General features: G+C 36.9%; 1 protein-coding gene across 1 annotated transcript in view; it reads right to left on the reverse strand.

The window, feature by feature from the left end:
• Positions 1-2,658: 2,658 nt before the first annotated feature.
• Positions 2,659-18,244, reverse strand: part of LOC140743666 (transmembrane protein 198) — a 30,294-nt gene continuing 14,708 nt past the window's right edge. The window contains exons 5-10 of the mRNA XM_073075111.1: positions 14,102-14,174; positions 11,116-11,207; positions 7,179-7,323; positions 6,096-6,232; positions 5,244-5,433; positions 2,659-4,463 (exon numbers count right to left, since the gene is read on the reverse strand). Of these exons, the coding sequence (XP_072931212.1) occupies positions 5,245-5,433; positions 6,096-6,232; positions 7,179-7,323; positions 11,116-11,207; positions 14,102-14,174 (636 nt within the window). The 3' untranslated portion in view covers positions 2,659-4,463; position 5,244. The remainder of the gene's footprint in view (positions 4,464-5,243; positions 5,434-6,095; positions 6,233-7,178; positions 7,324-11,115; positions 11,208-14,101; positions 14,175-18,244) is intronic.

The raw sequence follows: 18,244 nt of genomic DNA on the forward strand, positions 1-18,244 counted from the left end.
ATGATTCGCGTCGCAGAAAATTTCGTCACAGTTTTCGGCGTTGCGGATTCGCTTCGCAACGATTTGCAGTTTTGTGTTTTACCCTTTATTGCAACGGTCTGTATAACTGCCTTTTGCCCTTTGTCCCACTGCTGTAACATCTCCCTCACAATTGACTTTGGTGAAGAAAAATACAGGGTTAACCCGTGCCGAATTATTCATTATTATTCTCGAATTCATTATTATTATCGAAATCATAAATCTACATGTAAACCAGACACAAGAGGATTTCTATCGTACGAGCTCCAAAGTATTAATTTAAATGTAAGTCATATTTTACAGTATCATAAATAAAATTGTATACATTTTATATATCAAATCAACCAAGTCCAGGTGAAAATTGGAGCTCGCAAAACAGTCACAATATTATAAGGTAAGTACTAGAATAAACGTGTATTATAAATAATGACTATTGTAAGCGTGCCTACATTGTCGGATAAATAATATAACATGACTCAAACATTGTTCGCAATACCGGTACTGGTGGTTATCTAAAGTTGGCACCTACACATGTACACGTGTAAGTTTAAAGGTGGTAGAACCCTTTGTGGTTCGACTCCGGCGGCACCACCGCCACACCTATTTCTGCCTCATAACAGCAGCGTTAAGCGCTGCTGTGTTCTGGTTTGAAGGGTGTGATAAGGGAGACATACTTGTGCGAGGTGTTCCAGCTTAGTCCTCAGGGGTAGCGGCGCATCTGTGGCCGACCTCAGGTAGGAATATCTAATCCTATCTGGGGTTGATTACAGATGTCTATTTGCGGCAAAAGCCACTTACCATCAGGTGGACTGCATGCTCGTCTGCTACTCTTATATTATATTTAAAAAAAAACGTATCTGTGACTTGTGACGTCATAAAACGGTATGAAGAAAACCCTTTCCATCACTTTTTAACACGTATACGTTGCAGAGCGTGAGAGAGACGTCTATATTGCCAACGTGCCTAATCCGCAAACTCATCTATGTGAGTACTGTGAACGTGCCAACTTAAGTTAACCGGACTATACACACCTAAAATATCCGATAGTTAAACGTTTGCTGCACTAAAGTAACAAATGAAGGCTTTTGTACCAAGTAATGTAGAAGACCCACTCAAATTTTATATCGATTTACGCAAATGAGTCCACGTGAGCTACCGAAGGAGGTTTATTTCTTCATATCACGATTAAAATATCCGGTCCTGCCCAATGCACGGCATCATGAATCATCTTTATAATACACATAGGTACGTCAGTTTTCAAATACACCACAACACTAAAATGTACACTGCTTGGCACAAAAATCTCTACTGACCGTAAAATAGAACAAGGAATACAGAACGAGACTAGAAGTTGAGCGTTTACTGTTTAGAGATGGGAAGAAATACAGGATCGCGTCTACTAAACGTCACCGCTTCACAATAACTAACACTACCTTACGATTACAATATTATTACGTATTTACACCTTACTTACTTGCGCAGTATGACGGTTCGTTACGCTAGAAGCACCGTTACATCTACATACATTGAACGTATCAGACACGCGCCGTGGCAGACTAAATCTTATTTCTCTATACAATATTTTTCCGAGTCTACGCGACTAGGTTACGGCAGATATAAATACGTCGACAGGACGTTGCATTATTGCAGTAATACTTTTTATCTGCCACGGTACGTGCCTGACACGCTCTATGTCTGTACATGTAAATGTACCCTTAACTGTTGCAAGAGTGTGTATTTACATTTCAAACAAACTTCGGGTATTAAGGAATGTCAAAAAGATAATGGCAGTGTTGATTTTGTTTATTATCGTCTGAAAATCACAGCAGTGTTCACCGTGCTTATTGTATATAATTTCAATGTAAATACACACCACTCACAAGGACAAAAACATTATCAGTTCATATTTATAATGTGAAACATTGTAAAAAGGATCTTACTCGTACCAATTTGACAACTAAAGAATCTCTTACTCCGATACCAACTCAATATAAAGCGTGTCTTCAGTTGTCGTGTAACATTTAAGTAATACAATATTAATAAGCAAAATGGCTGCCTATAACAGTAGAAGACTTCGAACAAAACCGTTGTGCTCTTAGCGCTGTAACAACTAAAATAAACTTTGGCCAAAAATAAACATATCACCCGCTGAATAGAATGTACGTTGCACTCCTCGTGTACTGAGCGATTTCATTCGAATTACGTCTCGGAATATAGACTACGTGTACTTTATTCTCTCTCCTTAAGAAGTTTCAGTCTCTGCTACGTAGCATAGGCTTAGTACCGCGAATAGTAAGTCTCAGTTCACTCTATGGTGGGCGGCAAAATTTTTTCAATGTCATTTTTAATCGATATAAATTCAATCTTTCAATGTGTTGAATAGTTCATTAAATGATACATTTCTATGGCCTTCCCACCTGGCGGCAAAAACCTGAACCCACGCTACGGCACACAATTTAAGCGCATCATAAATTCCAAGACGGAGTCAACGAACAAAACGCCCACACAAATGAGGAGTCAGTAAATGAGCATAAAAATAGCGTAAATAAATATCTTGCATCTCTGTAACAACCTTCTGCTTAGCAATGTAAAATAATAAAGCTTTACAAATAGTAGTTTTCTAAAAACTTATAAACAGAGTTTTTCTTTTTTTAATATATAAAAGCGATATTCCCCGATCTTTTCCAACTACCCGATTCCTAAGAAAATTTCTTTATTCTACCCTAGTCTATACTCTTCATAAGAGTTTACCCGTTCATCACATCCGAATCGCATTGTGCTTATTTTTATTTTTTATTTTTAGTTTTATAGGAAGCGTGTTAAAACGACAGCTGGAACTTTATCAAGGAATGGCTTGGCAAGAATAAATGGAGAACGGTTAACACGAGCTGTTTCCCGAACGGTGCGAGAAGAAATCGGACAGGACTAAGTCGAATAACTACATTTTAAAGATATCATCTGTTATCTATAAATATCTAGATATTGACTTTATAAATACATGTATCATCGTCTTTACATTATAAATACTTGATCCTCTCTGATATCGTTATCACATTGAGTGAGACACACATTGATATACGTCACACATTTGTATTTTTTATTTATTACAGCGTTTTACACACTAAATGTGATGTCATGAAAGTATTTTTGTATGTAAGCCAATGTGCTATACCATATTACTTTATCTAGTCAATTGTGTTCGAGAAACCGCTAGTGCTGACCACGTATAAGAAACGAAACAGCTTAAATAACATATATAACGTGCATTACTTGTCAAGTGGATTAAATTGTACGCAATGACTTCAGGCTTACTCTGCAGGGCTAGCAGGAAATGTCACTGATGCGAACGACGTTAATTGAGGCTAAAATAAAATTAAATATAATCTCAAAACACGAAATCCTTAAAATTTTAATTATTAACGGCTTGGAGCCTTCACTTTTGAGTTTTTGAATTTTTATCAGAGTACTTGTGCGTCTTTATTGCTTCTGTTATTATCTATCCGATTTTTTTAACGATACGCCTAATTGTAAAATAAAAGCTAACGTTTTCGTGGCAGAACAATATCAGACATCTTTTCTTTTTTCAAAATGTATCCTAAAATCTTATTTCACAATGAGTCTACAAACTCGTCCAACATTTCATGTCACGCTACTCAGACTAAGCCCATTTCCTATTACATTTTTTTTACAATGTAATTCAATTACACGAATATTCATATAAAGTTACATTAACACTGAAGTGAACAACACAACCACATATCAATTAAGAGGAGTTCAAGACCACATAATATAAATACAAGTCATATATAATGATATACGTAATCCAAAAGCTATTATGGCAGTGAACTTATTCAATCTTTTGGTGTTTGTGCAATTCTACTCGTATTTTTTTATACTTTTTTTATTATTTTATAGTCCTTGTTTTTCTATTAATCGCTTATTAAAGAGGCCAATCGAAATCTAAAATTTCTCCAAGTAAATGTTTCTAAAAATCCAAAGCGAAAAAGATTATTTTATCTAATAATAAACGAAGGGTCCAACGCCCAATAGCCGACGACAATAAATAGGTGCTGACCACACTAAGTACATTTGCGTCTCAATACTAATCGTTGGGTTTCAAAACATTTGCATCAGTACAGTTGAAATACTTTTACAAATGTCAAAATGTTATAAGTTTAAATATAAATGAATTCGCCTTACATTAAATATGTTACATATTTGGCGATATACATACATAGGCCTTGAACCCCTGCACTTACATATCGTAATATACTTCAATAATCATAATACAATAATAAATTCACATTGAATACAAATATACGATCGATAATAATAACCACTACTAATGCAATAATAACATGAGTGTTATCTCTTACGATAATACTGGATACATGAAATTAAATTGATTCGTTCGCATCACCCTCAGTACAATTCCGTTCGATTCCCTGAAAAGAGAAAAAGTATGTGAAAATGGGAATATTATTAAAATAAAATTATTTTAACATATTTGGTTTTTATTACAAATTCACTTGCTTGCTTCCACCACAAATTGCAGTGTGACTTCTTAGATGTTTCATGTATTACTGAGGTTAGTGGTGGATGTACCTTACTAACCAACAGGCTAGCCGTACGGCAGGAGTGGTGAACATTTGTCTTACCTTAGTGCAACGCACGGTACTGATCCAGATCACATCCTCAGTCAAAAGGCGACTTCAGCTCTAAACTGGGAAGTACGGTCAGGTATGTAAAGTTGTTCTGTAATTTACTTACAGTACTTATCACCGTTCCTGTTGCTGTACTGCATCGTCCGTAGCGCTCGACGTACGTGTTGGTAGCGACGGGTATAAGCTCACCGTAATGCGCCGCCCGGATCGAGTTTAGGTCATTTGATATGTGGGCGAGGCCAGTTTGTATTCAGCGATCACATTAAGCTGCGTGGATTTGCTCTGCAGCGTGACATACATGCCACTACTCCGCTTGCTGCTTTACGCCTCCTGCAGCGGTCGAGGTACTAATGGTTAGTTGCAGGTCACTGACCTCAATGCGCCGCGCGGATCTGGTTCAAGTCGTCGACTGGGTCAGTGGGCGGGGCCAGCTCGGAGTCCGCGAGCACAGTGAGATGCGTGGAGTCGCTCTGCAGCGCGTCATACTCGCCGCTATTAGACTTCCTGCACTACGCCTCCTGCAGCGCTCGAGGTACTAGTGGATAGTGGCGGGTCACTGACCTCAATGCGCCGCGCGGATCTGGTTCAGGTCGTCGTCCGAGTCGGTGGGTGGGGCCAGTTCGGAGCCCGCGAGCACGGTGAGATGAGTGGAGTCGCTCTGCAGTGTGCTGCACTCGCCGCCGCCGCAGCCGGCCGCGCCGCCGCTCCAGTTGCCGCACTGCGCCTTCTTCTGCAGCGCTTGGACGTACGACTGAGAGGAAAAAAAGTGTTTGTAATTCCCTCCGGCTTTTAAGGTCTCCTGTTGGGCATGGAACTCCCCTAATTGGTACCACGGCAAATGATCCTGTCCCTTTTCAATAAAACGGTTTCCTACTGTCTTCTTTAGGTTATCGGTCTGCCTGGTCAGCGTTTCATCATGATAAGTTGAGATGTTTGTTGTCTATTTTTAATTAAGGATTTATAATATCCAACAATGGACGAAAAACAAATTTAGTCCAATTTAAACGACTCTATTTTATTCTCATTACTTGTATATTAATTACAGTATTTGAACGATATTTTAGGAACATCGTATTTGACAGAACAAGAAGATCATGAAATAATATACAAAGGAAAATATATGTCAAAATATTGGGCTGCTTAATTAATTGGGCAATTGTTCTGCCACTGTAGCTCTTATCGATTTCACAGCACATTTAGTTGTGACCTTTTTAGTGTAAACGCAAATTGAGTTAAAAGTTCAATATTACCAAATAAAAAAAAAATCTAAAATTGTGAGAAAGTTTCGTGCAATACAGAACACGTAGTTGTGTTTGTATTGGCAGTCCAATACGTATATCTAGTCTCAAGATTCCAAAACTGTACGGTCGTAACAACACATAGACAACACGTGTATGCACGTGTGCAACTCACTTGCGAGATGACGTCACCGTGCGCGGTTCGCACTTGGTACAGGTAGCGATACTTGCGCTGCTTCATCTCAGCGCGTTGCTCGCGCGTCACCGGCCGGGACTGCTGCGCCTTCAGACGACGCTTCTGCGCGCTGATACCTGCACAAATGTATACATTGTAGCATTTATTCAAATTCTAATATCTGATATAGTCCTCGAGCAACGCACACATAGACACAGCTCATCGACACGTCATCTCGGAGGGACTCAGGCGCGTATATGCGCGACTGTCAGTCCGCTTCTGACACGCATTTGGAACTGTTTTGTACAAAAGATTGAGCAACAAAAAAGTTACCGTAATTATGCAGTGGACGGTTGTTTAAATTGAACATTAAACTGTGAAATTTCGTTTTTTTATACCTACCAATTTTTTAGAGAGGTAAATCTGTATTTGCTGTTGAACTGAGCCACTAACTCAACTACAAGCATATACAATTTGCTATTGCGATGCTACTCGTTTCTATATTCGGAGCGGACTAGCAATTTGGCGCGGCATCTACCTAATTAACTAACAACTGTCATCTATCACTGTCAATATTTGTCATCTTCATTCCTTCAATAAACAGAAATCAACAGAATATCAACAAAAGAATCTATCGTTCCAAACCATATCTGCCTAAAGCTAGATGTTTACAAAACATACATGATGTTTAGAAACCCTAGTAGCGTATGACATAACAATAAGAATAAGATGTTTAGAACACTAGGGTTTATGGGCGTATCAAATGACAATGGCGTAATTTGAGACTATAGCTATCACAAACATAACATCACATTTTAGCAGCAGGCGAGCATGCAATCCACCTGATGGTAAGTGGCTACGGCCGCCCATGGACATCTGTATTCAACCCCCGATAGGATTAGATATTCCTACCTGAGGTCGGCCACAGATACGCCGCTACCCCTGAGGACTAAGCTGGAACGCCTCAGAAAAGTATGTCTCCCTTACCACACCCTTCAAACCAGAACACAGCAGCGCTTAACACTGCTGTTATTAGGCAGAAATAGGTGTGGCTTACGTATGGGTATCACAAACAGAACTCACTCTGCTCGTGGTATATGCCGGTGGCGGTGAGGGCGCACTGGGCGGTGAGGCCCACGATCGCGGCGGCGGGCCACGCGGCCAGCGTCAGCCACGACAGCCGGCACGGCGGCGGCACGGCCGGCTCCAGCTTCGCACGCTCCCACAGCTGCACGAGATACGCTTACGTTACACAAGTTAGAATATCTATAGTCTGATTCATAATTAGGTGTCCAAAATGTAAACAAAGGTGTTTACCTATCAAGAAAATACGTTTCTAATGGTAGTTTCTTATTTTTGACAATATTAAATTAATACAACAATTATAAAATGATAATCTAAATAAATTAAGATCAATTCACATTTTCTAATATTTATATTACTTCAGATTCATTCCATACAGTAATAATAATAAAAAACAAGGTTTATGGTAGAAAATTAAAATGTGATAATGGTAACACAATCGGAAACCAAAACATTTCTTGTGCCGTAATTTTTAAGTTTCGTAGTTAATGTTATTCATTTTCGTGATTGTAATCGAACTCGAATGTATTATCGTTTTCATAGCGCGTTTGTTAAATTGTGGATAATTGTAAAGTTTTCGTTTTTTGTTGAGTTTATTAAAGTTTTTGTTTCTTGTTAATTTTGACAGTGACACTTGTTTGTTTACCTTTTGAACACCTAATTATGAATCAGACTATACAAACATGATTTTCTTGGTTGTGAATTACGATCTGTTTTTATTATTATTTTAATGTATTTATGTTAATTATTGGAATTGTGATTTTTATCAATCATTGTTCATTAGTGTAATTGGAGTAATCCGTACTAATTGACTAAATAAATAAATAAATAAATAAAAAATAAAATGATTGCACTGGATTTGGATCGAATTACAAGTGACTAGATTGTACCCGCAGCTACGCTCACAATCATCGTCATCAAACCATTATCGTCCCACTGCTGGGCACGGGACTCCTCTCATAACGAGAAGGATTAGGCCATAGTCCACCGCGCTGGCCAAGTGCGTATTGGTAGACTTCATATACCTTTGAGATATTTTTTTATAAATCTCTCAGATATGCAAGTTTTCTGGCGATGTTTACCTTCACCGTTTAAGCAAGTGATAATGAATTTCTGATACGCACATATTTTTTGAAGAATCAGATGCGTGCCTGGGATTTAACCTCGCATCCCTCGATCGAGAGGCCGAGTTTCTTAACCACTAGGCTATCACATGCTTCTTACGCTTACAATCAGACATTTTTATGTGTACCTCAAGGACGGTAGATTTTCGGGATAGAAAGTACTCTATTTCCTTCTATGCACCCCTGACAACGTGTGTACAAAATCAAGACAATCGGTTATGTAGTAAAGGCGTGAATGTGTATCAAACAAACAAACAAACTCATATTCGTATTTACTCGTAAAATATTAGTTAGGATATTGACGCAAGTAAGAAAGATTAACTACACTATTTGATTATATATAATAGTATGGATGATATATAATATATGATGATATAATATTATGAAGAACTGTATGGTGTACCTACATAAACACTCAAGAAGTTTTAAAATAAGTAAAATGCAAATTCTAATCCTAATTAATATTATTAATGCGAAAGCGAGTTCGTCTGCTTGTTTGTTTGCCTACGCTTTCACGTCTTACCTACCAAACCTATTGTCATGAAATATGGACATTGGACACGTTGTCAGGGGTCCAGAAAAAGACATAGGTCCATTAGGGTACATTAGGGTATAATATCTCAAAAAAGTACTGTTTCTGAGCGGTAGATAAAAACAACTATTAATTATCATAGACCTCTGACTGCGAACGTAGCCGCGAGTAAAAGTTAGTACATCAATAAAAGGGAGGAAGGGAGGGAGGGAGGTAAAACTAAGCTTACCGATAATCAAGCTCAAAATAAACAAATCGCACTAGAAATATCAAAAATACGTGGGGCGGCCGAAAACATCCATAAAAACCCAAGGTATGAGGAATGACTGTACAATAACAAATATTGCTAAACTACAAAAAAAAACTTATATTCTACTCCTACAGACTTGACGGTATTGACGTTTAAGAACCATATTATACAATATAATGAATTACATACCTATAATTCTATATTCAAATATACTTTGTCTAAATATTGGATAAAATATTGATTTTATGTGGCACAGTCGATGAATACAGAATTTAATTTGAGTAATGTTATATTAGTTCGGTATTGCATTGGCTTCACCGCGTAGATTGAACCGTGCCCACACACAAATTAATTGCTTTGACAATCATTTAACCGTTAAAATTATGAACACATCGGTATTGGCAAATATTTGTACCCGTGACATGTTTCGAAACTAACCAAACCACAAGCGAACCAAATTATCTCTTCTGAGTAATATATACATACTTTGGCCAAAGTCAATTAAATCAGTAAATAGTTCTTATTCAATTAGTCATCACCGTCGTCTACCCATTACACTCCTAATGCTGGGTCCACCGCGGTGACTAAGTAGGTAAGTATTGGTAGAGTTCACATACCTTTGAGATATTTTTTATAAATCTCTCAGGTTTCCTTATGATGTTTTCCTTCACCGTTAAACCAAGTCATAATAAATTTCTAATACGCACATTACTTTGGAAAGTCAGAGATGCGTGCCTGGTATTTGAACCGCGGACCCTTCGTTCGAAAGGCCGAGTTTCAACCACTGGGCTGTTACTTAATTAGTCATCATTTATCCCTTAATGTGCCACTGGTTTATAGTAGCCCATGAGGAACCAATCAATGTTTACGAGAGCTCCAAATCGTAAGGACTTTATTCCCTTTACGCGGGTTTGCGCTTGTGTGCATTATGTGATTGTGGTCTGCACTCGCAACCTATCGTTTCGTAGTTTCTTTTCCTTTTATGTAAGCCAGATGCATGCGTTTATTTATAAAACGATATGGCATGTATGCGAACCAGGATACCCGCTGCGGTGTGCCCGCGTCACACAAAATATTACCCAAGTAATCATAATCACAATATCGCTTTGGGAAGGACCTGTAATGATATGTGTTTGTGTGAAATAAATAAATAAATAAAATAAATAAATAAATAAAGGAGAATGCCCATTCTTAGTACTGATTTTTCTCATGCGTCAAAATGAAAGTTATATTAAAATTATTTTTTGATTTTTTTACATAATTTGTCGACCAGAATAGTTGCTTTGAACAGGGGATTCCATTTAAGATAAAATAAGATGAAATGTTGATTGTTGTTCTTAAAAATTAAAATGGCGGAATTTTATACTCGGAATTCAATAAGATCTATTAGTGTTTTGACTAATGATTTTTCTCATGCATCAAAATGAAAGTAATATTAAAATTATTATTTGATTTTTTTACATAGTTTGTCGATCAGAATAGTTTCTTTGAACAAGGGGGTTCCATTTAAGATAAAAAAAGACGAAATGTTGATTGTTGTTCTTAAAAATTAAAATGGCGGTATTTTATTCTCGGAATTCATTATTTTAGGTTTTTAGGATTATTTTAGGTTTTTTTACCTACTACCTTAAAAGTAAATGGAATATGTTAATCGAACTACATTCTAGGTACCTACTGTCAGTTAAAACCGACCATCAATCTATAGTCGGATATTTTCGATTTTGAGGTTATGTAACATTTCGGTAAATAACTTCAGAACCCGGGTGCTGATCTAAAAAAGAATTATTGGTGGTAGTATTTGGTTAATTATACATTGTCCACAACAAGTTTCAATTTGATGCAACCCTGGACGGCGGTCCATACTTTCGTGGGCATTGTCCTTTGTAGGGTTTCATACCCAAAGAGTAAAAACTGGACCAACTGGGTCCAGTCACTAAGCCTACACCGTCAATCCGTCACCTAATAATAAAAAATGGTGATGACAAATTCTCCAGACGCTAGTTCGACTCGCACTTGGCCACCGTCACTTACCCACTTCAGCATCACCATTCGCTCGAGGAAGTAATCCAGGGAGGTGGCAATCACGGCACCGCCATACACGCTCGTCCCGAAGATGGTCAGAACTGAAATTAAGAATTTATTTTTATGGTTGGATTTTTTTATAATAATATCATTTAAATAATTTGAAACGGAATTAAACCCATGAGACATTTCCCCACTTAAAACAACGCGTACTAATAAGCACGTAAGCAGTCAAACTTCTAAGGCGTATTTATTTTCATAAATCCGTTTGTGTAGATGCGCAACAAGTGAACTAAAGCTGTATGTTTTCCATAACGTAAAAAAACACTCTTCATTGTACTCAAACGCCCATAAGAAGTATAACTTTAAAAATGTTACATCACCATAATCATCATCATCACAGGTCATTAAATGTAATCAATTTTTAAAAATTATATTACTGTTTTGATAAATGGTTATATAATTGTAATACATTTCTAGCCGCGACATATCTATTCCTGAGAAATATTTAAAAAGAATCTAAAAATACGACCTGCGACAGGCGTTGGCTTCAAAAGCGCCTACAACAAAGATGCAGGCAAAGAAATCAGAAATATAACAAAGTGGGCGAATAGTCTCGACTTAAATAACTACGATATCATTGGAAAGAAATCAATAGCGCGATACTAGAAACTCCGATGTCGATGACATAATGCATATTTAAATTCTTATGCACGACCTAAGTCGGAGCCCAAACGTATTTCCATACGACCCAATTGCGCTGTAAACGGTTGTCCTAAAAGACAAGGCATGCGTAGGAATACTGTCGGGAACGTACTGTAAATAAGATATAAAGGTAGTGGAGCGTTTACGAATGAAGTAGCCAACGAGAATGCAGTCCTGGCTTGTTCAATGGTCTGAGAACATTTAGGACAGTTCCATATACATGCCACTTGTCATTGCCACCCCTAGGGAATAGGCTCGTATATAAGTCACCTATCATCCACACGCTTCCACCGAAAAGCAAAACCTGCTTCACGTTAGGCCTGACAGTAGTCCGCTTCAACCGTACTGTAGACTAACTCCTACTTCTAAAACAAATTCGAATGAGTGTGCTCTTATATCGTTCTTAAAGCGGCAGTCTCATTTGAAGGATGTGATTAGGACTCAGTGATAGCAAACTATCGGTTAACGAGTTCAGATGAGGCTTCTGTACTATATATAGATATCTAATCACTACCTAATGAGAGGTGCACCTAATGACTGCTATTGGTTGTAGACATTTGTGACTAACTTCACGTAGGTACTATACACTATAATATTCCACATGAAGTCAGTTAAAGAAGAAGAATCGTGTTTACGTATGTACATTGTACGTATGCACGCAAAAGGTAAACTTCTTTTTGTTACAAAAGTATACAATGTGATATATTTTATCGGACCGATGTATCGGATCGTACCATATCACACCTATTTTTTTCTACAAACCTATAAATATTTACTTGTTATCTTTATGGCATCAATTTCATATTGTCTATCGCAAAAAATCCCTCATCGTTGACGAGAGACGAGGGATGAGAAAAACGGGATTGTCATTGTAGTATGGTACCCATGGACAAACGAAAACACAAACACGAATACATAAACACCCAGATATCCAAATTCATCATTCAGATGTATATCTGGCCGGAAATCGAACCCGGAATCCTTCGCGTCGGACCGGTATGGTGACCGCTATGTCACGCAAGTCGTCAAAATTAGTATTATATTTAAAATAAATTGGACATTTTTTTCTACAAACCGAAACGCTAGATATAAACTTTTATCGAAAAATCGAAAATTTCCCCATCCCTACGCCGCATCTACCCGGATTTACCTAAACGTCATATTTATCTGATGAGACCGTTCGAAAAAAAACAAAGTGCACGCTCGCAAAGTGCCTGTCAATGTTAATAAAGGTAAACGAGGCGCATTAAGTGCAAACCGAACCCTGTTATCACATACGACCTACATCACTGACCCATAGGCACCCTAGCGTAGGTCGATGCTTAATATAACTTATTCTCTTTGTACCTCGCATCAAAGACAAAGAATGATAATAGGACTGCATTTCCACTTTGATAAAGGCTTCAGCTATTATAAGTTGGAAATAGAATTTCATTTGAACAGCATATGTAGGCCACGCTTCCTCGTGCACAGTTTGAACAGGTTTTGTTCACACTGCATTTACATTTATATATATATTTGAAGAACAAACCTACCGACATATTATATAGTGAAAGTGACACGAATATGTTATTCAATCATGTAACGGGTTACCTACTTCGGAAGTAACCAACGCGTTTACATAATGAGAAGGTTCATGAATTGTTTTATTTTAAAATATTGCCTTATTCCTTTACCACGCAACGACAAAAGGGACACAAAAGACCTGTTCTTTGGACCAAGAAAACATAATTAGTTTCTTTAACCTTTGAAGGATATTCATCATCATCAACAATGAACATTACAGTTTTCTATTTCAGAGCAAAATTCGCTAATAACTATGTATGTCTTATATTAAAGCCGATGACGCGCGTGCGACACAACAACAACACGCCGACAACAGCAAGAAATTAATAAATAACTTCCTGTTAAGTCCCTTATCTTTACGTAGAAGTCCCGTTAAAATTCCTGTAGCATTTACAAGATTAGCTCATACAAACAGAACGTATACGGGTTTATGTGCTGTTATTTCTGTCGTTCGAATAGACGTAACGAGTTTAGAAATTGGCAATTATTTCGAAATTACAGGCTGCAATTTTATACATTTGTACAGATAATTAACAAATCGTCGATTACCGTTATCCGGTATAGCGAAGATTCGCAATTACGCCGTAATGTTGACGCACGTGTGAATTAAACCTAATTTGAAAGCATCCTTATCAGTTGCAACTGGCAGTATACTTACAAATGTACACGTCAGAAGTGACTTAACTTGACAACAATAGATAATAATAGATAACATATCTCTCACCTTTCTTCCAGTACAAGTTGATGACGGCGAAGAATATTCCCGAGGCCAGAAGCACTACCACGCACAGCCAGTACTGAAATAAATAGACATTATAAAATACATATAGAATACATTTTGAAAGGAGTACCACCGCCGCGCCTATTCTTAAATACTATTTGCGTTTTGGTAGAAGTCTGTGGATGCCAGTATGAGGCCACCATATTAGCCCTCGGAAGTGACAACACAACTGTGATAAGCTTCAGGTAGAACCTCTGTCCTATATATGTCCTATATATGGTTACGTGTCGATGGGCGGCAATGATCACTTACCATCAGGACTGCATGCTAGTTTTCTACAAATTCTCTTATTCTAGAATCTCGTAGATGTGTGACTTATAAAAAAATGATTTTCAGAGAATAGTAGCTTGTACGTACTTTACGCGAACTCTTTTCCAAAATCACAGACAGGATACGTTCAGATATTAATTTTAAGATAAAATTTACAACTTCATTCATTTTCGAAAAAAAGTAAGAATGTATCTTTAAGTCTAGGTATGCTACGCTGCGATAGAATTTTTACAAGATAGGTAAATTTTACCAAGATTTTACCGTTTTAAAATGAAACCAATCGTACATTCCATGCACTAAGGTACATCAGAGTGACATATTGAAATTGACCTGTCATTTAACACGCCCGGTCATTTATGTGCTTTAATTAGTTTGTTTGTTAAGTCCTTGTGAGACCTTTATAAGGTTATGCTCGTAGTAGGTACTGTTATAAATAGGACATTATTGCCTGAGGGCCGATGTTTAACTATTAGGGGATATCATTTTACGACCGCCCCATTATCTTCTTTGCTATAGTTGAAATATTGAGAATATCGTATATACAGGGCGGATATTTCTAAAATTACGTGCCTATTGAAAGCAATCGAAATATGAAAAAAATATTTTGACAAAAGATGAGCCCTTTCCATTTTTCCGACATTTATTAGATATTTCGCTGGATTTCATAGTTATAATAACTGAAACTATCTTGTTTTTTAATTAACTCGTTCTGTTTCGACTAGGGAAATATAGTTTTTAACAAGCTTTTATTAGCTTGGGTTACAACCCAAACAGTTTTCGAAAAGCACCCCACACTTTTCCCACAATTATACTATTTACTGTTCCTTAATTGATTCCTAGATTGAAAATTATTTTCTACTTTTTAGTTGAGTTTATCATAAAAGCGTGTTTTTTAGTTTTTTGAACTATATTTATTTTTAAATGTACTGATGCAATCTTTTTAACAATATTTGCCTCTTAGGTAACTCCTTTCGCACTGTCCACCAATGGTTGAGTCGATAAAGCCAAAGCCCTTCATCCTTGTCCAAATCACAAGTCCTTCATAATTCTCCAACTTACAGAAAGTTGCAGTGACTTAATAAGAACAAGCATGTCTTCATACATTTGAAACAAACCGCAAACTACACATAAAGAATAGCTTTTCAAAGCATTTAATTTTTATATCCATCCAACTTCTAATATCACTAGTATCAATAGCATTATGATAGCATTGCCAAATGTGACTTTTAAACATATTCATAGGAGAATATTATTTGGACAGTTAGTTATCTATAAAATATAAATAAATAACGCTTTATATCTATACCGGCATATAATAAAAATGTAAGCTTTGCGTGTTTATGGGTACAGTAATAGCACTGAGAATAAGTGATAATAGCAATATCTAGAATTTTTATCTGCCTATTTGCCTGTGTTTGAAATGACAACAAACCAAAACTATTAAAATAAATTCTATTGATTAATTATACGATATATTCATAGTATATAACTTGACTAAAATATTTATCTTTATTAGGTACATTAAAATCGATCTACGCTATCAAAAGTTATACATACGCTATCATAATTTAATTCCGAAGTAATTTTTCTAAAATTACATGACGTATACACGCGGATCGAAAATTTCAGTTTCCCGGTGTGCTTCATGAGCTTAATAGATGACGTTGTACAATTGACGTTATATTCTGAATCCACGCGAACGAATTTGCAGGCACAGCTTTAAATATATTTAAAGTCTATTTCTCTCTTCTTTCAATTTATTTTTCTATCTAGCTCCGATTTCAAATCAAGTAATGGGAATAGTCCCATCTCGACGAGTGGAACTAATTGAATTGGATTTAATGGAAAATACTTGCAGCTGTCAATAAATGAAAATAAATCCGGAACGAGTCTCATGAAGAGTCCCGACGAGCACAATGGTACAGCGCAGAGCTAACGTTGAAGAATAAACATTTGTTGACGGCTTACGCGTTATGTCGATGAAAAACCAAATCGTGCGTAAATACGACACATTGCGCTTTCACCGGACATTTTGCACTTTCTCTATGTACCGCATATTGTGTAGGTACAAGGTACAACTATGTACCTTCTAGTGTGAACTCCGTTGTTTTGGAAACGGTGACCAATCGGCCAATCTTGCAATACCATTCGCCGAATCAAATCCCGCTGTGGAATGTGTCGATACTTTTACGTATTTATGGCATGTGTGATGAAAGTCAAATCAATACTCCCGGGCAAAATGTTACTGAAAAACAACGCCTTAGTTCAATGCACTGAACATTGGTCAATGTTTTTCTACGTGTGGTCATCGCACGTAAAGAATTGATGTTACTTTTATATACTTTCGTTCGCCAATTAGCCGATTTCAAATGCTTGCCAATAATTACGAATTGATTTTCTTTTTGTTTATTGAAATTTGATCCGTAACGACATCTCGGGAATTTGAGATACTCGAGATAAATTCGCAAAGATTTATTATTTTCGAGTCTCCCAAATTGCCAGACGAAAATAACTCGTGTGCGAGAATCCGAGAATTCGTTCGTCTGTGACCGCTCAAGGATCAAACTTTTCCCTTTTACTAAGTCTTAAGTGAATACTACACATTCTATAAATTAAGGTATTCTATAGACTTACATATGGTAAAAGGCTCCGTTGCGACGCTACAGCAGTGTTGGGGATGAATATTGCACGGAAACTTTTTAGATTACGTAAAGAACGTTATACTTCAAAGGAATTTATTGGAACTTATACCTTGGGGATGTAAATTTTAATGAACGTTCAGCCTTTTTCTCGTGGTCGGTAGATTGTACCCACTACAGTCAGATGTTGTTTATAACACGAACGTAATGTAGCGTCCATAAATGTTTGTTAGGCAATGATATTAAACACTAAAATTATTTCATCTAAAACATGCATGTCTACTATTACAAATCAGATTAGTAATGTTTCAATCATAGTTTTAAATAATCGTCAACATATTATCGAGCTATTTATATTTCAATTTAACTAAATGTTTCTGAATCATGCTACTGAAATTTTCTCAACGTCTTGTAACGAATAAAGCTTCATACTGAGACTGTCGGGGCATGACCGCTCCCGGGCATGATCACCTAGCCCGACGGGAGATTTCCCTTTGCCTTATGTCAATTAATTTATCATCATTGATAAATAATTGATCCGAACGCGACTTTACAATGCCAGAAATCTGATCAAATTAAAATATCGCAAATAGCTAAATCAAATGAATTTTATATACCTAAATATGAAGATAATACCTTCCTAACTAATCATAGCCTACATACGCTACAATTCTTAGTCACCACATAACCGTACTAAAAACTGAGCCATTTGATACGGACCTAAACGTAGTTCCTGTATTATATTCTAGTATATCATTACCCATACGGAAGTATAAACACGTGGTGCCAATGAGACCGTGAACAAGTATACTATGGTCGCGGTCATTTAACCAACGATATGTACTTGTTATGTTACACTTGCTAGTGATTACTATTTAGTTTTAAACTGACTGACCAATAGCCCGACTTATGCCCAAAAGATATGTGGTATTAGTCGGCTAGAAAACTTGCGCATTGAGGGGTCCTAGGTCCTAGGCCTTAAAAACAAAAAAAGGTAAAAGCTACTCTACTAACCAAGAAGTTATTCCTTATGCTCCAAGTAATGAACACCACAGGAGGAATCCCCTATTATTAATATATTGTTTTCGATCAGAGCTATTTGTATAATCCGATCATGTTTTCAAACAATGTAAATAATGTAATAAGAGTAAAACAAATCAGTACTACAATCTTTAAT

The sequence above is a fragment of the Epargyreus clarus genome, unplaced genomic scaffold (assembly GCF_041222505.1).
Source record: "Epargyreus clarus isolate Ecla_fem2 unplaced genomic scaffold, WU_Ecla_fem_2.2 ptg000007l, whole genome shotgun sequence".
In the NCBI taxonomy this organism is placed as follows: domain Eukaryota; kingdom Metazoa; phylum Arthropoda; class Insecta; order Lepidoptera; family Hesperiidae; genus Epargyreus; species Epargyreus clarus.